This window comes from Canis lupus, chromosome 2 (genome assembly GCF_011100685.1).
Source record: "Canis lupus familiaris isolate Mischka breed German Shepherd chromosome 2, alternate assembly UU_Cfam_GSD_1.0, whole genome shotgun sequence".
NCBI lineage: Eukaryota > Metazoa > Chordata > Mammalia > Carnivora > Canidae > Canis > Canis lupus.
In genome coordinates, this window is record NC_049223.1 from 83,920,127 (window position 1) to 83,939,406 (window position 19,280).

Sequence of the window (19,280 nt, forward strand, 5' to 3'; positions counted from 1 at the left end):
CGTCACGTGGTGCCCCGAGCTGGGGACGGAGACAGGGAGTGGCTGCGGGCGGGTGGGGCGAGGGCCCGCGTCACATGACGGTGGAGGGGCCGCTTCCAACGAGGCCTCTGGGCGCCGCCATGTTGGGGCGGGAGCTTCCGGTCGCCCGCCGTCTGGCCCCGCCCCCGCCGCGGCAACCCGACACCTGCGCCGCGCCCCGCCCCCCGCCCCCCGCAGGTCTGGCCGCCGCTCGGGCGCGCGCGCTGAGCCCCCCGCGTCCGGAGGGTGAGTGCAGGCGAGGCGTGGGGTCGCCAGGAGGGAGGGACGTCCGGGAAGTGGGGGCCGCCCACCTGCAGCGCGGTTCGCCCCTGCAGAGGATGGGCTCATCAGCTCTCGGGGTGGGGGCACGGGGGGGCAGGTGCGACCCCCGGGGCTTCAGCCCTGAAGGGCCCCTCGGGGTCAGCCCCCGGCCTGGAAGCGGGGCGCCCCGGGGAAGAGGCGGCCCTGGGCCCCGTCTGCACCCCCACCTCGACCCCGTGACCCGGTGACTCGATTCGTGGCCCCGCCGCGCAGGTGTGCGCCGGGCTGCGCGCAGGTGTCCGCGGGGCTGCGCGCAGGTGTGCGCCGGGCTGCCGGGCCGAAGCCGCGGTCGGGATGGCGAGGGCTGCCTGCAGAGCGCAGTGCGGCCGGGGCCCGGGGACCTCGGGGCACCGGAGGACGCGAGACCTGCAGCCCCACGGCGACGCAGGTGGCGGGACGCGAAGGAGCAGGTGCACCGCGGGCGGTCGCGCTCCCTCCCGGCTGCGGGCTCTGTTCCAGCGGACGGTGGGCCAGCCCCGCTCCCAGGGAGGACCCGGCCGGCCGCCCCGAGTGCCCTCCCCGTCCTCACCGACAGCCCTGCGGAGAAGCTGCACTTTGAGGCCCGGATCGAAGCGGGCATCCCTGGGGAGGAAGACCACTGGTTCGGGTGTCATCGCTCTGGTCTTGGCTCCTCGACTCTGGATGTGCAAGTCTGTGTTGTGTGCACTTGTGTCTTGCGTGGGTTTCGGGCCAGCGGAGCAGCGGGAAGGTCATCAAGGTCATCAAGGTCTCGGCAGCGGAGGACCCCAGACGCGGTGGGGACACCGGCTCAGCCGCGGCGGTTGGAGTGAACTGGGCCTGGTTGCCCCTCTGATGCCCCATGTCCCCACGCGATGGATTTTTCACTACGAAAGAAGTGTGTTTGCACACTTGTAAAAGTGTGTTTTTAACTTATTTTTTGTCTTATTTTCCCCCACTGGACTGGCCGGCGGTGCCGTGGGCCTGCCCTCTGCCACGCGGGGGGCTTCGGGCGTGGGGGCCCTGCGGTCTCGGGGGTTACTGTGAGCGACCTGCGTGGCCTGAGGGAAACAGCCTGGAAGGCAGGCGCGGACGGGACGGCTCTTGTTCCGAGGAGGACGTGAATTCGTGCCCTTACCGAATTTGAATCTGGTTACTCGCGGAAGCCAGCCAATGTCGCGTTCTAACCCACAACAGGGTCTATCTTGGAGTCGCGTGAACTCGGGAGAGACGTGGCTGCTTTGTCATGCCCACGCTCCTTCCATCCTGCGTGCAAGCTGTTCCGAGTAACAGGAGATGTGCGGGCTGGGCCAAGGCCCAGCTCTGCCTTCTTTGGAAGGAATCCGGTGACCCCGAGCGTCTGCTGGCCTCCTACCCAGCGAGTCCTGCCGTCCCCTGTCAACGCCCCCCTCCTTCCATCCGGCTCCTGCAACTGGAGCCTCAGCCCTCCCTCTGGCCGGGCAGCCTTGCCCCCGCCCCCTTGCGCAGGGCCCCAGCCCTAGCTCTGGGCTCTTCCCGAGTCACTGCTCCCTCCGCCCAGATGAACACACCCGCTGGGGAAGTTTCCTCTCGTTTCTAACCCACCCACTCGGGGACCTAGCTGGCAGAGATGGACCAGCCACCACCTGGGGTTCTCCCAGCCACAGTCCGCTGCTCCCGCCTAGGACTGTGGACTCTGGAGGCCGGCAGGGTCGGGTTCTCAGTGCCACCTCCATCAGGTAGCTGTCGCTGAGATGCCAGGGCCCCAAGGAGCGTGTTTCTGCGCCGGGTGGGGGCTGGTTGGTTTGGAGCCAGGAAGCGGTGGAGGGCAAAGCCTCGAGTGAGGCGGCGTAGACCGGGCACAGCTGTGGTAGGTGGAGCCCCTGGCCGGGGGCACTGCCACCCAACCCCCGCCGGCCCTCGCCCTCTTCCTGCGTGGAAATGCCGCATCTCTCACTTGACCCTGCCCCCCGGGACTTGGCTGCCGGTCCTCTGACGCTCCTGCCCCCACTCTCTGCAGCAGGAGCCCGGCCATGGTGAAGGAGCCCAGAGGGGACGGGGACGGCGGTCCCACTCCCCGCTCGGAGGGCAGCAGCAGCGGCAGCGAGAGCTCCAAGGATAGTTCGAGATGTTCCACGCCGGGGCTGGACCCTGAGCGCCACGAGAGACTCAGGGAGAAGATGAGGCGGAGGATGGAATCCGGTGACAGGTGGTTCTCCTTGGAGTTCTTTCCTCCTCGGACTGCTGAGGGAGCGGTCAACCTCATCTCGAGGTGAGTCGGTGTAGTGAGGGAGCAGGCTCGGAATGAGGGGGCCCGGGGGAGGCAAATTGGCCGCTCTCCTGCAGAGCCACCCTTTGACCTGGGAGGAAAAGGCAGCCAGAGAGGGTGGAAAAGAGCAGGGTAGATCATTAGAGCTGCAGCTTCTCCGCTGTCGGTTAAAGTCCCTGCGAGCATCTGGAGTTTTTAGACACACTCTTCAACGGGTTAAAAGTGTTGATTCTCTCAGACTGCATTCTGTGGCGGAACTTGGGGCTGGACAGGAACACGGTTTAGGAAGTCATAAAGCAGCAGCTTGGAGAACATTTTCACATTTTCAGCGAGTTTAAGAATTTGACTTACGCCTCTCAGAATCTAAAAATGTCGAATGAATTTTGTTAGCACATTATGTGTTGTGGCCCCCCCCCCCGGCTTTTTTTTTTTTTTTTAAAGATTTATTTGAGAGAATGAATGACAGAGAGAGAACACGTGGGGGTGGAGAAGGAGAAGCAGACTCTCTACTGAGCAGGGAGCCTGATGTGGGGCTCGATCCCAGGACCTGAACCGAAAGTCGACGCTTCACTGACTGAGCCACCCAGGCGCCCCCTTGGTTCCTTTTTTTATCTTTCCTAAGTTTATGCATTTTATCATTTGCATTTTTCGTGTGTCACCCTGAAGGTTTTGAAGTTGAAAGGCAGGAGGATGTTTAAATGCCCTGTTATAGCTGGTCAGACAGGCACGTGTGCGCACCTGTGGCTCTTGCGTCTCGTTCCGGAGCTGTGGCCATGTTCTGTGAGATTGCTGGCTGCTGCACCACAACCCCGGGGTGGGGGGGAGGGTGGCTGGAAAGTACCCTGTCTGCTGACCCTCCTTTTTCCTCTTCCTAGGGCGAGCCTCTGCTTGCCACTCTGAGAATTCCCTGTACCTTTGATCATCAAAATATCTTATCACCCAAGATAACAAACTGCAAGCACTTTGGAAAGGCTGCAGTGCTGCTCTCTCACAAAAGGGTTGCATTGTTGACATCAGGTATCTCTGCAATGATCATCGTCGTCATTGTCATCGTCAGCGTTCGGGGGGGGGGGGGCAGGGGGCTCAGTCGGTTAAGCATCTGACTTCAGCTGAGGTCATGATCCTGGGGTCCTGGGATCGAGCCCCACATCAGGCTCCCTGCTCAGTGGCGAGTCTGCTTCTCCTCCCTCCGCCCCCCCACCTCGATCTCTCGCTCACTCTCTCAAAATCTTTAAAAAAATCATCATCGTAATAGCAGCTCACACTGTGTACCGAGCGCTGCTCTAAGAGATGTGGAGCTGTCTATCATAGTATTTTTGGAGTCATTACTATAAAGTAAGTACTGTTCTCTGGCACATGTTTGAAATGAGGAAACTGAGGCTCAGACGCATTAAGTTACTTTCCCGAGAGCGGGCAGCTAATAAGTAGCAAAGCCAGGACGTGAACGTAGGTCGTCTGACTACAACCTGCGCGTGAGGTTTCCCTAACTCCCCAGGCCCATGGGAAGGTGGTGAAGGGCCGTGTGCTCTCAGGAGCCCCTCTTCAGAAAGAAATTACCTGCAGGTTTGATCGGATGGGGGCAGGTGGCCCCCTCTTCATAGATGTGACCTGGCACCCGGCAGGGGACCCTGGCTCAGACAAGGAGACGTCCTCCATGATGATTGCCAGCACCGCCGTGAACTACTGTGGCCTGGAGACCATCCTGCACATGACCTGCTGCTGTCAGAGCCGGGAGCAGATCACAGGCTATCTGCACAAGGCCAAGCGGCTGGGCCTGAAGAACATCTTGGCGCTGAGGGGAGGTGTGGAGCAAGCACTCTACTCCCTGGGACCTCGCTCCCTCGAAGGCCTCTTCTGCCCCTGGAAGGGTCCAACACCGAGCACGCTCAGGGTCCCCTCGCTGCCAGTAGTGTCAGTGGGCATTGTGGGTGGTGGGTGCCGCGGGGACCCCACAGGAGCCACTGCTCGACCTCCAGACCTCGAGGAGGAGTTCCATCAGGAGTGCGGCCGGTGCCTGGTGGCTCCACACGGCCTCATCGATTGCTGGCTGTACCCAGCTCTGGGTCCAGTCAAAGAGCATGGTTCTGGCGCTGATCCCAGGGCTGAGGCAGCTTCTGCGGCCTCTGGCACCTGCCGTCATCAGGCACCCTGAGTGTGGGAAGAGGACCTGGATGGGTGGGATTCTGTGGCCTCGTGCTCCCTGCAAGGACTCCCGGGAGGGTGGGAGGGTGCGGGTGTGCGACACACCCAGATCTGGGTAGGGCAGGGATCTCAGATGCTCCGGCTAACTGAAGAGCAGCAGCTGTCCCCTGGTTAGACTGGCAGCTCGTTGCCCGTGGGGTCGGGGCTCAGTAAGTGTGTGACAGGACGGCCACCGCTGCCTGGCCACCCCTTGCCAAGTGCCCTGCTGGGAGGAGGAGGCACACGCTTGGAGAAGCTCAGGGCCCCGTCTCTGAGGAGCCCAGGGCACCGGGTATGGGGTAAGGACAAGGAGGAAGAAGGGCATCTGGAACGCGGGTGAGACCCAGGGACCGTGACCTCTACCACCCCCGCAGACCCCGTGGGCGACCAGTGGGAAGAGGAGGAAGGAGGCTTCAGCTATGCCGCGGACTTGGTGAGGCACATCCGAAGCGAGTTTGGGGACTACTTTGACATCTGTGTGGCAGGTGAGTGGCCGGGCCTTCCCCACGCGTGGGGACAGGGAAGAGAAGGCGGGACACACCTGGAGAGGCACAGGAGGCCCCCACCAGCGTTCAGTTCAGGCCCCGGTAACCCAGGCCACCTGCCAGGGAGGGAGCCTCAGAGGTGCGTCGTACAGCGCCCTTGTTCCCGTGGGTCATCTGCTCCCGGCTCGGCTGCTGTCACCCCATACGTTTCTGTCCCTCTGCCTTCTCGGGCTCCCAGCCTGCTTCCCAGTCCGATTCTTCTTTTTTAAACACAAAAGGGGTATTTGTTACGATGGCAGATGTGAGACCAGGGGATTTCCGGGCCCCTATCAGGAAATGGCACTGGGCCGGGCAGCAGTCCGAAAGGCCGGCCTCCCTCTCCTGTCTGGAGCCATGTAGGCCCTCAGCTCTGCGTCCACTGCACACGTGCTCCAGGCTTCCAGCACACCCGATCTGCTTTTCCCTCCACCTGACCGGCCGCCGGCCCCTGGTCCAGATGGTTGGCAGGTCTCAGTGTCAGTTGCAGCTTCTCCGGAGGGAGCGTTGGGCCGGCTCAGCTCCAGTGCCACGGGCCACCACCGAGAGGCCAGGTTCACCCGCTAGAAGGCGTGGGTGGCCTTCCCTCTTACCTCCACTCGCTGGGATCGGCCTCAGCTTCTCAAACCAAGCTTGGGCCTCAGACCAGCACATGCCAGGGACGCAGGAAGTCTGGGGATTAATTTGACACATCATCTTGGTGTGACAGTTTTTCTCAAGATTTTTTAGGGAAAGTCACATCATTTTTATATTAAGACAAACACGGCTGCGCTCTGGAGTAGCATGTCAAGGTGACCTGAATGCACCGCGGCCTCCTGGAAGGGAGTTGGTGGTGGTGGCGTTGAACTTAGTCCCAGCCCCCATGTACCTGTCCACTCTTCACAGTCAACGGGGGTGTTCAGGGGAGTCTGGGAGGCCCCGATGAGGCATTAGGAACAGAGCCAGCATTTCCACCTGTTCAGGTGTTCGCTGCTTGCTCGGGCCATTTGGTCAGTTAACCGGGGAACGTGCACAGGTGCAGTAGGCACTAGGTGGTCGTGCGTGGAGACTGGCCAAGCTGTGAGCTTGCAGCTGCTGGGGGACCTGGGGCTTGGCCTGTCATAAAACAGACAAGCAGGGCGATTGGGGTGGAGAGACAGCACGTTGGCTGAGACAGAAAATACAGTAATGGAGCGAACTCTATAAGCAAATGCTACGTTTGTTTGGTGATGTTGAGGACTCCTAGCCACGGGTTCAGCTGTTAAAGCCTCCTTGTGTTTGAAACTCCTGCTGGAAAAATAGCCTCGTTATTGAAAGTGAAATTGTGGTGCTCGGTCCTTCCTCCCCTCTGCCCCTTGGGACGAGAGTTTTTATATTCATTTTTGATGACTTGGGGTTTCTTCAGAACAGAAGTGCCTTATCACAGCCAAGCAGCTTGGCCTCCCAGCAGCCCCGCTCAGGGTCCTGCCCAGGGCGCAGGCCCAGGCAGCCGGCGCACCCCCATAGCTTCACGAAGGCCCACTGTCGTCCTTTGCAAGCACGGCTGCCCGGGAGTTCAGGCTCGGGGAAGCAGGCGGCCCCGGGGTTCACGGCACTGGTTAGGAGCCGAGGCGACACGTAGGCAGATCTGGAGCCCCGTCCTCAGCCTCCCCGGCACGTGCTCACCCCGCAGCCAGTGCCGCACGCTCCGGGAGCTTGGTACTTGGTGGGGCCGCTGCTTCCAGTGTTAGGCAGCTCCCCGGGACCGATCCTGCCTCTGTCATCAGAAGCAACACAGACTGTGACTAAGAAGGAACCTGATGAAGGTCAATCCCTTTCCCCTCCGCGACGCACCTCTGAGCTTTTGGAAGTAGTTCCGGTGTTCGCTCCACTCTCCCCTCGGGTGAAACATCCCCACTTTCTTCAGGTCTCCCCTGGGTAATGAGGTTTCTAACTGAGTCTCTTGGCTCCCTGAGTAATTTCCGTGTTAAATTAAGAGCCCGGTTTTGAATCCGGGGCCCAGACTCCAGCCCGGGACCCCAGATGCCGCCCGACCCACGCTGAGGGCAGCATTTTTCTCTTTTCTGTGGCCACAGAGTGACCAGGCCTGATCTGCCCAGCTGCTTGCCAGGGACCTGAGGCAGGACAGCGTGGGGAGTTTGGTGCCACCCCCCGCCCCCAGCTCTTGGGCGGGTGGCCCTAAGCCACCTCTCACCAAAGGTCGTGTCCAGAGTGAGAAGCACATCGTTGTGAGCTCAGCCACTCACTGCCTCGGCCTGCCCGTGCTGCGGTATTACAAGGGCCAAGTCCAGAACCCCCGAGGCAGAGAACTCTTGGCCCCCAGCTTTCTGGTCTCTTCGTCACTCACTTGAGCACGTGGGAGCCAGCCTCTCCCTACTGTCATCCCTGCCGGCAGGTTACCCCAAAGGCCACCCCGACGCAGGGAGCTTTGAGGCCGACCTGAAGTACTTGAAGGAGAAGGTATCCGCAGGAGCCGACTTCATCATCACCCAGCTTTTCTTTGAGGCTGACACATTCTTCCACTTTGTTAAGGCTTGCAGCGAGATAGGCATAACCTGCCCCATCCTCCCCGGAATCTTTCCTATTCAGGTGAGGGTCCCAGGAGGGCCGTGGACCCCCTCGCCCCCGTCCCAGCGCAGGCCAGGGCCCTGGGGCGAAATGCCAATCTCTGATGCTCAGTAGGTTTCCCTTCAGACAGATGCTCTAGTCCTTGCAAACGTGCCACCCCATTTTGGTCACCTTTAGTCCAACCCCCCCCCCCCAAACAGCAGCAGTGTGTGTTGGGCTTGCTGACAACTGTCACTAAAAGGGATTATGGCTCTCATTTTAAATCTTGGTTAAATCCATGTTTCCTAAACTTGACTGTTATCAAAATTGTTTGAAAAAGCTTTTTGAAAGTTAGATTTCCAGATCCCCTGTCTAGAGGTTCTGATTTAATAGGTCTGAGGTGAGGCCTGGGAGCTTACACATCACTTCTTAGGTTTTACAGTTGGTGCTGACGATCAGTGCACCTTGGGAACCACTGGCCTTGATGCTCACCAGGTTATCAGTAAACACACCGAGGGGCGGAAGGGCAGGAATGCTGTGGCAGCTGCTGTACTCTGTGGAGGGGAAGCAGCAGGACAAGGCGAGGGTCCTCCTACAATCTAGACTGACTTTCCCAAGTCACTCTGTGAGACTGCAGTTGGCCTGGAGGCGTGGTGGGGATGGAAAGGGCGGTAAGTATTTCAGGGGAGAGATGGGCTGGGAGGTGGCACCCCACAGCCCCCCGTGTCTCGTACAGGGCTACCACTCCCTTCGGCAGCTCGTGAAACTGTCCAAGCTGGAGGTACCGCAGCAGATCAAAGATGTGATTGAGCCAATCAAAGACAATGATGCTGCGATCCGTAACTATGGCATCGAGCAGGCTGTGAGCCTGTGCCAGGAGCTTCTGACCAGTGGCTTGGTGCCAGGCCTCCACTTCTACACCCTCAACCGCGAGATGGCCACCACAGAGGTGCTGAAGCGCCTGGGCATGTGGATCGAGGACCCCAGGTAAGGCCAGTGGTCCTGGATTTGGGCCCAGGAGGCACAGAGGAAAGTGAGATGGGCGGAGAAGTCAAAAAGAGGTCATAGAACAAGCACGCCGTAGCAGTGCTGGCCACCACGGTGGTACAGACAGATGTCTGCCGTGGCTAGCAGTACACTTGCGTTCTGTCTCAGTGGGAACTCCATGCAGAGAGTCTAATCAGAGAACTCAGGCTGAGTGGTGTCCCCACTCCTCCTGCTTCCTCTAGCTAATCCCTTACTCATCCTGTCTCCATTCTCACCCAGGCGTCCCCTACCCTGGGCTGTCAGTGCCCACCCCAAGCGCAGGGAGGAAGATGTACGCCCCATTTTCTGGGCCTCCAGACCAAAGAGTTACATCTACCGTACACAAGAGTGGGATGAGTTCCCCAATGGCCGCTGGTGAGCACCTGCTGGTGGCAGCCCGTTGCAAGGGTATTCTGTTGCTTGGGGTGGAGACGGAGGGAGTTTGCCTGCTTATTTATGTGCTTTTTGGGGAGCAGCCTGGGATAGGATTCACAGGAATGTCCCCTAAGTGGGTGGGTGCAACCGTCCCTCTGTCAGGAGCCCCAGGTCAGGAGTGTGCCTTGCCCTCTGGGCACCTCCTCTGCCAGGGGCAACTCCTCCTCTCCAGCCTTCGGGGAGCTGAAGGACTACTACCTCTTCTACCTGAAGAGCAAGTCCCCGAGGGAGGAGCTACTGAAGATGTGGGGGGAGGAGCTGACCAGTGAAGAAAGTGTCTTTGAAGTCTTTGCTCGCTACCTCTCGGGAGAGCCCAACCAGCACGGCTACAAGGTGAGTGATGCTGGGGTGGGCTCCTCGGTTATACTCCCCTGCCCTTTCTCCCTGTGGGCCCGACCTCAGGGCCGTGGCTCTCAGTGCTCCTGCTCACTCAGGCCTCCCCTCCTTCTGCTTGAATGTGACACCTCGACAGAGGGAAGGGTGAGCTGGGAAGATCCCACCTAGGGTGCCTAGAAGGGCTGACGTAGTTGTAGGCAGAGCCCTCGAGAGGGAGGAGCCTAGGATGCCCTGTGTGATCGCAGCTTCAGCCTGTCCTCTCTCCCAGGTGACTTGCCTGCCCTGGAATGACGAGCCCTTGGCGGCCGAGACCAGCCTGATGAAGGAGGAGCTGCTGCGAGTGAACCGGCAGGGCATCCTCACCATCAACTCCCAGCCCAACATCAACGGGAAACCATCCTCTGACCCCATCGTGGGCTGGGGCCCCAGCGGGGGCTATGTCTTCCAGAAGGTGCGGCAGGGACCCACAGGGCTGCCCCACCTCCACCGGCACCCAGGGGTTCCCTAGAGATGGGGACAGAGAAGCCTTCCTCCCTGGGGTCTCTTCATTCTAAGGGGCAGAAGATCAGAGCGGCCAGGAGCCCACGCTTTGAGTCCCGCAGCCCTGGGGATGCAGGTCGCTTGCCCGCTCTGAGCTTCAGCTGGCTCTTCTGTAAAATGAGTTTAGGTCACATCCTGTTCTGGGGCCAAAACATGACAAAGCACATGCTTAGCAGGTGGGAGGAACGCAGGAAGCATTCACCTACTGGAGCCGTTACTGGTGTCCTGAGTTGGCACCTTTCTCCTGGGGCTGCTAGAGTTAAGATTACATTCTAGAATCGCAGCCTGTGGGCTTGAGTTTGAAAGGCCTGGCTTTGAGGACCAGCTCTGCTGCTTACCTTCAGCACAGCCAAGTTGCTCAGCCTCTCTGAACTTAGTTTCCACATCTGTGAAACGGGGATCAGTGCGCTCCCCCTGCAGTTTAACGCAGCCTACTCCCTGACAGGCAGTTGCTGCCCCGAGAAGCCCTTGGTGTCCGTGTTGGCCTCCAGCGAGTGGGGAGGATGGGATGTGTCAGGCCTCTCTCCCGGGTCTCCACTTACCAAACGGGGCCTCCCTGTCCGGCTTCCAAAGGGGCTTCTCCCAGGAGCCTTCCCTGGTTGGAAGGGTGGCACAGGTGTCCCTCAGGCCTGTCCAGACAGAAACCTCACATAGCTGCTCCCTCCCCTCTGCTTGTATTCGCCCGCTCTGAGCTCCTGATCTATCCACGTGGCCACACCAGTCCCAGTGTGTCAAGTCCTGCCATGCTTGTCTGCGGGGCGCCTCCCCGGGACGGTCGGAGGGCAAGGGTCTAGGGTCCGGGCGTTCAGGGACTGGGGTTGATGGGGCGGTGCCTGTCCTTGTCCCACAGGCCTACTTGGAGTTCTTCACTTCCCGCGAGACGGTGGGGGCGCTTCTGCAGGTGCTGAAGAAGTATGAGCTCCGGGTTAATTACCACATCGTGGACGTGAAGGTAGGCCGGCTCCCGGGGCTTAGACGGCGCTCCGTGGCCCAGGGTCCCAGGCCGCAGGCACCGCGTGTCCTGCTCTCCTCAGTCGGCGCTGAACACCTGGCCCTGGCCAGCGTGGTGGAAATGGGTACACGTACCCAGAGCCAGGCCCCTGCCCCGGCTCAGAGCCCCCAGTGTAGTGAGGGGGCCCAGTCAGCGGGTAATTACCAATCCAGTTGCACTCTCAACAGTAAGGTTCGTTAGAGGATGCTGGGGACCCAGGGACGGGACGTCTAACCTGGGAGGCCAGGGAAGGCTTGAGGGGTCCTCTGTGGCTGGAATCTTTGAGGACAGAGGGCGTCACAGGGAAAGAGCAGGGGTGTGTGAATGCATTGTCTGCACGGCCTGTGGGGACATGCCGAGTGGGTTCAGAGGAAGGCTGACTTGGGATTGACTGTCCTGCTGGGCGTCTGGGTTTTCCCCTGAAGGCGAGAGGGAGCCTTTCCCAGCAGTGGTGACTAGGCGGTGGATGGCGGTGGGGAAAGAGCGCCAGGGAGGACTGGAATCAGAGGCCCTGCGGCAGGCTGAGTGGCAGAGAGAGGCCTGGCTGGGCAGACCCGAGGGCAGCCAGCAGGAGCCAGCAGGCGTGGGGGGTGTGGAGCTTGGGGCACATGGGGGAGGAAGGAAATGGGCAGCCCCTGGGCTTTCACGGAGCTGCAGAGCGAGGAGGGCAACTGAAGCTGGTGAGCGGGTCCAGACAGTGAGGGGGCTGCAGTGGCAGCGCCCAGGTGTGCTCTGACCCCCTCCTGCCCTCAGGGTGAAAACATCACCAATGCGCCTGAGCTGCAGCCCAATGCGGTCACTTGGGGCATCTTCCCGGGGCGGGAGATCATCCAGCCTACGGTGGTAGACCCCTGTCAGCTTCATGTTCTGGAAGGTAAGGGGGCGGGAAGGTGTCGTCGGGGCCACCCCGGGGCCGGTGGCTCCGCCTTCCTGGCTGGGCCCTGACTGGACTCCGGGTGGATTCCTGCGGTGGAGGATGGGAGGCAGCTTTGGCAGCTCGCCTTGTTCTATTCCTGGAAATGGCCTGCTGAGCAGCGGGGAGGCCCTGGGGCGCTGAGCATGGAGCCCTGCCCCAAGGGCAGCCCCGTTCACCTTGCCTGCGTGTCTGCTCGGGGGCAGGATGAAGCCTTCGCCCTGTGGATCGAGCAGTGGGGCAAGCTGTATGAGGAGGAGTCCCCGTCCCGCATGATCATCCAGTACATCCACGACAACTACTTCCTGGTCAACCTGGTGGACAATGAGTTTCCGCTGGACAACTGCCTGTGGCAAGTGGTGGAAGACACGTTTGAACTTCTCAAGGGGCCCTCACCAGAGCGAGAGGCAGAGGCCGTATGAGCCCGCACCCCGGTGTCCTTGGCTCGAGGCCACCCGTGTCCTGCCTTCCTTCTCCCCAGTCCTGGTTTTCTGGGGGACCCCTCCCCTCCATTTCTCCCGAGCCCTGGCCTCCACTCCTCATGTGACAGCAGCTAGACCGTGTGAGGCTTCCGGGCTCGGGCCGGACCGGAGTCGGCCCCACACGGGAGCCTGGTGTCCTTGCTCCGCCGAGACCTGTGCTCTTCGGTGAGGAGCCTCTCCCTGCTGGCGAGGACCACGCGGGTAGAACAGCGTCCTCCGCGAGGGGGAGAGGCGGGGTGTTGCCCACTGGGCCCTGGAACCAGAGCAGCCCCGGGGAGATGCTGGCCTGGGGCTGCCGGTGGCCTTGTGCTCCCGGTGCACACGCCGTCACGAAGGGCCGCCCGCTGGCCTCCGAGGCGGGGGCCGCCGGCCTTTCTACCTGTGACTGGAGGGGCAGAGCGCTGTCCTGCCCACCTGCTTGCACAGGCCGCGGGCCGGGCCTCCGGACAGGCCTCGGCTGAAGCCCGTCAGCGCGAGAAATCCCCGCCCCATCTGCCCGAGAGCCAGCTGGGCTTTCACCTTCCTACCGTGCTGCTCTTCGCAGGAACAGTTTCTGTATTCCGGTGGCTCAGGAGGGAAGGTGCCCCAGAGAGGATGAAGGCCTCTGAGCCTTTATACCTTCCCCCCCCCCCCGCCCCCAAGCCCCCAGCCACGGACGGATTCCCTGCCTGTTCCTGTCAGGGCCAAGATAAGACTCCTCTGAGCAGGACTTCTTTCTTTGGGCTTATTTTTTCTTATTAGGTGGGACCTCTTAGTACCAGCCGCGTCCTCCCCTGTGCTCACCCTGTTCCTGACGCTCTGCCTGGCGCTGCTCCCTGGGAGTCAGCCCTTGAGCCTCCCTGCCTGCTGCTCTTCGCTAGCTCAGCAGGTGGGGGGGTGGGGGGTAGCTGTCCAAGGAGCAGCCTGATGGCAGAAGAGGCAGGCGCAGGCGCGGGTGTACCCTCTTCACTTCTCCCCAGGGTGACCAAGGGGGGCGCGGGGGGCAGTATTTAGAAGAGACGGAGCAAGGGAAGCAGCTAGGAGTAAGGAGGGTGTTTTATTGTCCTTCAGAGCTCAGAGAGCAGTCCCCTGTCACCAGGCTGTGCGATGAGTGCCTGGTGGCCTGAGCCTGCACTCCCCAGACGGGTGGGGCATGGTTTCCTCCTTCGGGAGGCTGGGCTCAGTGTTGTTTTTCTTTCCATGAGAACAAGTCACAGCTGCAGCTGGGTCCCCTGCTCCGCCCCAAGTCCACCGCACACATGGGCTCGGGCATCTTGCAGCTGCTCCCAGGGCTCCTGAGGCCTGCGGTTATCAGGCTGCTGGTGGCCCCTCTCTTCTGGCCCCTGGCTGCCAGGTGCTGGCACCACTTCTCAAAGGCCTGGAATCAGGGAGGAGGAAGGAAAGGCTATTTGGCTCCCTCCTGGGCCCACTGTATTTGCCAGGCCAACACCTGTGCCCAGCTCCTCCTGTGCCCAGAGGGAAGAGGAGACCCCTCCGTCCACCCCAGCCAGCCAGCCGGCTCTGCCCCAGGCCAGATGCACAGGCTCAGAACAGATCCGGACCTGGGAAGCTATGCCCAGAGTGGGGCAGATAAGGGAGGGGGCACTCAGGGACTTGCACCCATGGGCTAGTGTGAGTGGTAGCCGTGCTGTAGCCAAGCCTCGTTCCCACACCAAGTGGCCAGGTAGGACTGGGCTGAGCACGTGATCACCAGCTAAATCAGGATCCAAGCGGTGTTTTCTGTAATGGGCCTGCCCCCTTCCCCTGAAAATGGAGGGGCCCTGGGGGTGGTGACAGGGAGGGCCCCCAGCTCAGATATGACCAGGTCTGGTGCTGGTTTGGGAAGAGCTGCTGCGGGGGTGGGGGTAGGAGAGGGGGACACCCTCCGTACCTGGGAAAGGACCCAGCCACCTTCTTGTTGCTGTAATCGCTGAGCCACCCGCAGCTGCAGGACCCGCCGCCGCCACACACGCCAGGCCCACTTCAGGTGCCACCGCCTCAGCTGTGGGGGCGGGTGGTGAGCGGGCCCACTGCTGCCCCCCGCCCCTCTGCAGCCTCAGGACGGAGGGGCTGTGAAGGGGCCCGGGCGGGGGTGGGGGGTGGGGGGTGGCGTCCCCTGAGGTGTGTTCATGCAGATGCCTGGGCCCGACCCCAAGTTTTCAGACTTGGTCCATACAGAGACCAAGGTGCTTTGAGAGACCTCATTCCTTGGGGTTAGGGCTGAGGACGAGAGGAGCTGCCCCCACTCACCAGCGTCCGTGCCAGCCGCTCCCCGCCCTGAGCATCTACCCAGCGCTGCCATGTCGCTGCCAGGCGCCTGGCCCGCTCCGAGCCCTGGAGCCGGCGAAGCAACGCCTCGTGGCGCCAGCGCTGCCCGTATTTCCTCCTGGCGGGGGGAGGCCCCGGCGTGCACCCCGATAGCCGAGAGCGTCAGGACCCCCAGGCCCCGGAGGAGGGCCGGAGCCAGGGATCCCCGGATCCTCCGGGAAGGAGCGCGGGCCGGAGACGGCCCCGCCCCCGCCTCGACCTGGCCCGGTTAGGGCCCCGCCCCCGGCCCGGTTAGAGCTCCGCCCCCAGCAGGCCCCGCCCCAGCAGGCCCCGCCCCCGCCTCGACCTGGCCCGGTTAGAGCTCCGCCCTGGCTCAGGCCCCGCCCCCAGCAGGCCCCGCCCCCGCCGGCCCGCGCACGCGCACGCGCAGCCGCGCTTACCCCAGCCGCCTCCCCGCGGCGTCGCCCAGGACCTGGGAGCCCGAGGCCGCTGGGGGTCCTGCGGGCCGCCCTCCGCGGAGGGCCCGGCGGGCCGGGGGCTGGTCGCCGCCGCCTGGAGAGAGGGTGACAGAGCCCAGTGCAGAGGACGGCGGGCCGGGGCCGGGGCCGGGGTCGGTCTCCTTACTCCGCGCGCGGGTCGCCGGTGTCCGCTCCCGTCCGCCGATGCTCCGGGCGGGGCCGCACCGCGTGCCGAGGCGGGGGGTCTGGGGAGCAGCGGGCGGTTGCCTGAGCCCGGGCCCGCCTCCCCGCCTCCCCGCCCCGCCGCCCCGCCTCGGCCCCGCCCCCACGGCCGCGGCCCCGCTGCCCCCGCTGCCCCCGCTGCCCCGCTGCCCCGACGAGGCCGCCGCCGGCCGGTGCGGGTGCGGGTGCGGGTGCGCGTGCACCTGCCGCGCGTGGGGCCTGCAGCGGGTCAGCGGGCCTCGACCCCCCCAGCGCCCGGGAGCCCGCCTGCCTCGGCTGATGATGCGACGCTAACATCCTTAAACAGACCCCAAAAGTGAACTTGTCTCACGACACAGACCTGGGAGTAAAATGCCGAGCCCCCGGAATCGGCCGTTGCCGGGCCCCGTGTGCGAGTATGTGGGTTCTGCAAACGGCCCGAGCTCGTCCCTTGCACTTCCATTAAAAACAACAACAACAACGCAGGGCGCCGGGGTGGCTCAGCCTGTGACGCGTCCGACTCTCCGTTTGGGCTCAGGTCGCGGTGTCGGGGTTGTGGGATCGCGCCCCGCGCTGGGCTCTGTGCCCAGGCCCGAGGCGGCTTGGGATTCCTGCCTCGCTCTCTGCGCCTCCCGCCCGGGCGCACGCGTGTGCATGCGTGCACCCCGACTCTCAATAAATGAGACCAAAACACCAAAACACAATGTCCTCTTTTTTCTTAGAGCCGTTCTAGAATCTACTACTCTATGCCTCCTCACATTCGGAAACAGGATTCTGAGTGATTCCAGCTCATCCTCAGGAACACCGCGTGGCCTGCCAGTAACTCCGGGGCTGCGTGTCCCCCAAGGACGGTCGCTACACTGCTCTGCGGTGTCCCTTCTTGTGCCTGGCTTTCGTTGTGGCCTCAGCCCTGTTTGCCACCAAGCTCTTGTCACCATTTGCGGGTGTCAAAACTAACTGCTGCTGCTTTTTTTTTTCTTCTTCTTCTTCTTCTTTTAAAAAGATTTTTACTTTTAAGTACTCTCCACACCCAGTGTGGGGCTCGAGCTCACAACCCCGAGAGCAAGAGTTAACATGCTCCACCGACTGGGTCAGCCAGGCAGGCGCCCCAGAACTAACTGCTTGTGGTCCAGAGAGCGGCGGCGGGTGGTTGTCTTTGGGGAGACGGGGTTACGAAAGAAACCTTCCATTATATTTCCCAATGTTCCTGTGGTGAGCATATTTAATTTTTCCAATAAGGAATAAAAAGGACTTGGCAAGCAGCTGCTCCTGCCCCCTGGGCCTGCCCCTAGGCTGCACCAGGACTCCTATATGAGTTCAGGTTGTCTGTTGCCCTAGTAGCCTATGACCCCAGCACTCATCTCCGTGGCAGACCTGTGCTGTGCTGGCACTCAGTAGTGCTCAGTACGTGTTTGCTGATGGGCCCAGGGATGGCAGTCCTCCAGAGCCAGCAGGCTGTCCTAGGCTGCCCTCGAGGCCACTGGGCCCCACGGATGAGTGTCCAGCCACTTGCCACCATCAGCCTAGGCAAGCTGATTCTGAGGCCACCCACCCTCGGGTCATTTGGGGACCTGGCACCCGACCTAGGCTGCCTCACCTGCTTCCGCGGGGCTGGAGTGTCCGGCAGCGCTGGGAGGCACCCCTCGTTGGCTACCCCTGGGTCCCCCGCAAGGGCCTCCTGGGTCTCTGCCTGCGGCTCCAAGTGCAGGGCCCTGTGGGTCCACAGGAGGCCTCTGGACCCAGCCTGGGGGAACTGGGTGACGGCGGCTCGCTGGATACGGCCCTTCACTGCCGCCTGGGCCCAGGCCCCCAGGCCCCTGGGAGGAGGGAGGGAGGGAGGAGCCCGCATCTGTGCTGGGCTCTCGGGAGCCCTGCCTGGCTGCCCCTGCGCTCCTGCCCCCATCCCTCCTCTGGGGAATCTGGTGAGAACAGGCCCAGGAGCAGCAGCACATCACGCCAGGGGGACAAGCATCCTGTTGAGGGGACAGACGGTGTGCGGTCCTGCTGCCATTCTTGGCCTCGCCCTCCCTCGCCAGGACAGTTTACGGCGCATCTGCCGTGTGTCTGACCCCCAAGCTGAGTGCTCGCAGGCCTCATCTCTGTAAGGCAGGCCTCTCATCGTCCTCTGGCCTCTAGAGACTTGCTCAGAGAGGAGTCGCACTGCTGGAAAGTGCAGGTCTGGAATGTGGCCCTGGGACCAGCTGCAGGGCCTGGGATCGCGCCCCTTTGACCCCAGCCTCCTGAGCCCCGGCACCAGCCAGCGAGAGCTCAAGGCCTCAGAAGCAGCCTCAGCTGGGGGCACAGTGGGGCTGCCCTCGGGCCACGGGCACCCACCTGGCGCTCAGCTTCCGGGCGGCCTGGGCTCGGCTGCCCCGGTGCAGGCGGGACTCCCGTGTGTGCGGTGCCTGGCACAGGGTGGCTCTCTCTTCTGCCAGCTGGCGGACCCTGCAGCGCTGGCCCAGAGCCGTGCGCCACGCCGCAAAGGCCTGCTGGGCCTGGGCCCTCCAGAGCTGTCTGTCTGCCCAGCGCTCCTGCACGCGCTTCCTCCAGCGGCCCACGGAGGCCCGGGCCACACGCCGCTCCCGTGCCCAGGCTTCGGCTGCTCGGGCACCCTGCCACACGGCCCACGCCGCCCCGCGGGCCTCTCCCGGGCCACCCCGAAAGGCTCCTGTGGTTGGGAGTGCCCCTGTGTCTCTCATGACTGCACACCAGGCCGGGGAGTGGCTGCAAAACAGGGACAGAGGAGGGGCCTCAGATGCAAAAGTCACATTTCTTCAAAATCGCACCCGCAAATCCCCTGCAGAGTACCATAGGTTCTACGTGGCTTGGCACACACGCCCCCCTGAAGAATGCATGACCCGCATGGAGAACGCCCGAGCCGGTGTGTATCGGGTCCAGGCGCTGGCTCTGCGGGCCTCGGCAGGGGCGGCCGGCCTGGTCTCCCCTCGCAAGCCCAGTCTGGGGCCGGAGGTCGGCCCAGGAGTCGGAGGCGCAGGGCTCCCCAGGGCACCAGGTGGGGTTGAAGGATTGCCACCCCCACCACTCCAACGAAGCAGGTCATGGAAGGTCGGCGGTCATGGCCCTGGGGCTCCGTCCTGAGGTCCCCTGGGCTCTCTCTCTGCTTTTTTCAGATTGGGGATGACCCTCACCCCCCTACCCCCAGGCCCACCCACCTGTGCAGTAGAAGCTGCTCCGGCGGGGCCCCTGGGCGTCTCCGACGAGCTGCTGCCCGCCGCCAGCGCTGGAACATCGACCTCCTCAAGCTCTGGCGGTGGACCTGCACCCACCTCTGGTACTTTCCATGCAGGAACTGCTGCCCTGTGGCCAGAGAGATGCTGAGATGCCCCCTAGGCATCCATCCCAGCCTCGCCGCTCGGCCCGGGGTAACTGGGGGCCCCTCCTCAGCCACAAGTAGGGGACAAAGGAAGCCCCCCAACCATCTGGGTTTAATCGCTTCGGTTACAAGTGTCCTGTGATGACCGGGCCAACCCCGCTCATTGTTTTTAATTTCCTGGAAATGTTTACGAATCAGGAGAATTTGCACAAAAATCTAGATTTCCAGCTTTTTTTTTTTTAAAACTAGGTCTGACAACACTGGGTCAGCTTCACTGGGCAGTGATGGGCTGGAGAAGCAGCTGTCCCCAGAGGACGAGGATAGGAACTTTCCAGAACAACGAGGTCCTCGCCTGCCAGCTCACTGATCCGATGTGTTGGTGTAGTGGGAAGCCTCTAACACGGCCCCCAGCGATTCCCCACCTCCCACGCGGGGCTTTGAGGGCACCATAACTCAGAGCTCGGGCTCGGGCCCAGGGCTCCTGAAGGCCAGGTGAGGGTGAGGAGGATGAGGATGAAGATGATGCTGGTGACAGGCACACGCA

At 62.5% G+C, this 19,280-nt stretch overlaps 3 protein-coding genes across 22 annotated transcripts in view; 1 reads left to right on the top strand and 2 right to left on the bottom strand.

Moving 5' to 3' along the window:
• The window catches only part of CLCN6 (chloride voltage-gated channel 6), a 34,862-nt gene extending 33,193 nt beyond the window's left edge, over positions 1-1,669 (bottom strand). Inside the window, exons 1-2 of the mRNA XM_038532010.1 lie at positions 1,436-1,669; positions 869-1,184 (exon numbers count right to left, since the gene is read on the bottom strand). Of these exons, the coding sequence (XP_038387938.1) occupies positions 869-919 (51 nt within the window). The 5' untranslated portion in view covers positions 920-1,184; positions 1,436-1,669. The remainder of the gene's footprint in view (positions 1-868; positions 1,185-1,435) is intronic.
• Positions 208-13,203, top strand: MTHFR (methylenetetrahydrofolate reductase). Its single transcript, XM_038532012.1, is given in 13 exon segments — positions 208-264; positions 2,297-2,548; positions 4,109-4,347; positions 5,101-5,211; positions 7,622-7,815; positions 8,510-8,760; positions 9,040-9,174; positions 9,387-9,567; positions 9,839-10,021; positions 10,961-11,062; positions 11,855-11,950; positions 11,952-11,975; positions 12,221-13,203. Coding segments are annotated over 12 exon segments (1,971 nt in total). The 5' UTR covers positions 208-264; positions 2,297-2,309; the 3' UTR covers positions 12,437-13,203.
• Positions 13,204-13,513: 310 nt separating this feature from the next.
• The window catches only part of C2H1orf167 (chromosome 2 C1orf167 homolog), a 31,268-nt gene continuing 25,501 nt past the window's right edge, over positions 13,514-19,280 (bottom strand). For 8 of the 20 annotated variants that reach the window (XM_038531993.1, XM_038531990.1, XM_038531994.1 and 5 more), the window contains exons 15-20: positions 18,576-18,720; positions 17,737-18,126; positions 17,000-17,219; positions 15,184-15,446; positions 14,367-14,477; positions 13,514-13,853 (exon numbers count right to left, since the gene is read on the bottom strand). In XM_038531993.1, coding sequence (XP_038387921.1) covers positions 14,474-14,477; positions 15,184-15,446; positions 17,000-17,219; positions 17,737-18,126; positions 18,576-18,720 — 1,022 coding nt within the window. In that variant the 3' untranslated portion in view covers positions 13,514-13,853; positions 14,367-14,473. Of the gene's footprint in view, positions 13,854-14,366; positions 14,478-15,183; positions 15,447-15,634; positions 17,566-17,736; positions 18,127-18,575; positions 18,721-19,280 lie in introns of those variants that run through there. The other 12 variants (XM_038531997.1, XM_038532005.1, XM_038531995.1 and 9 more) reach the window with 12 other exon arrangements.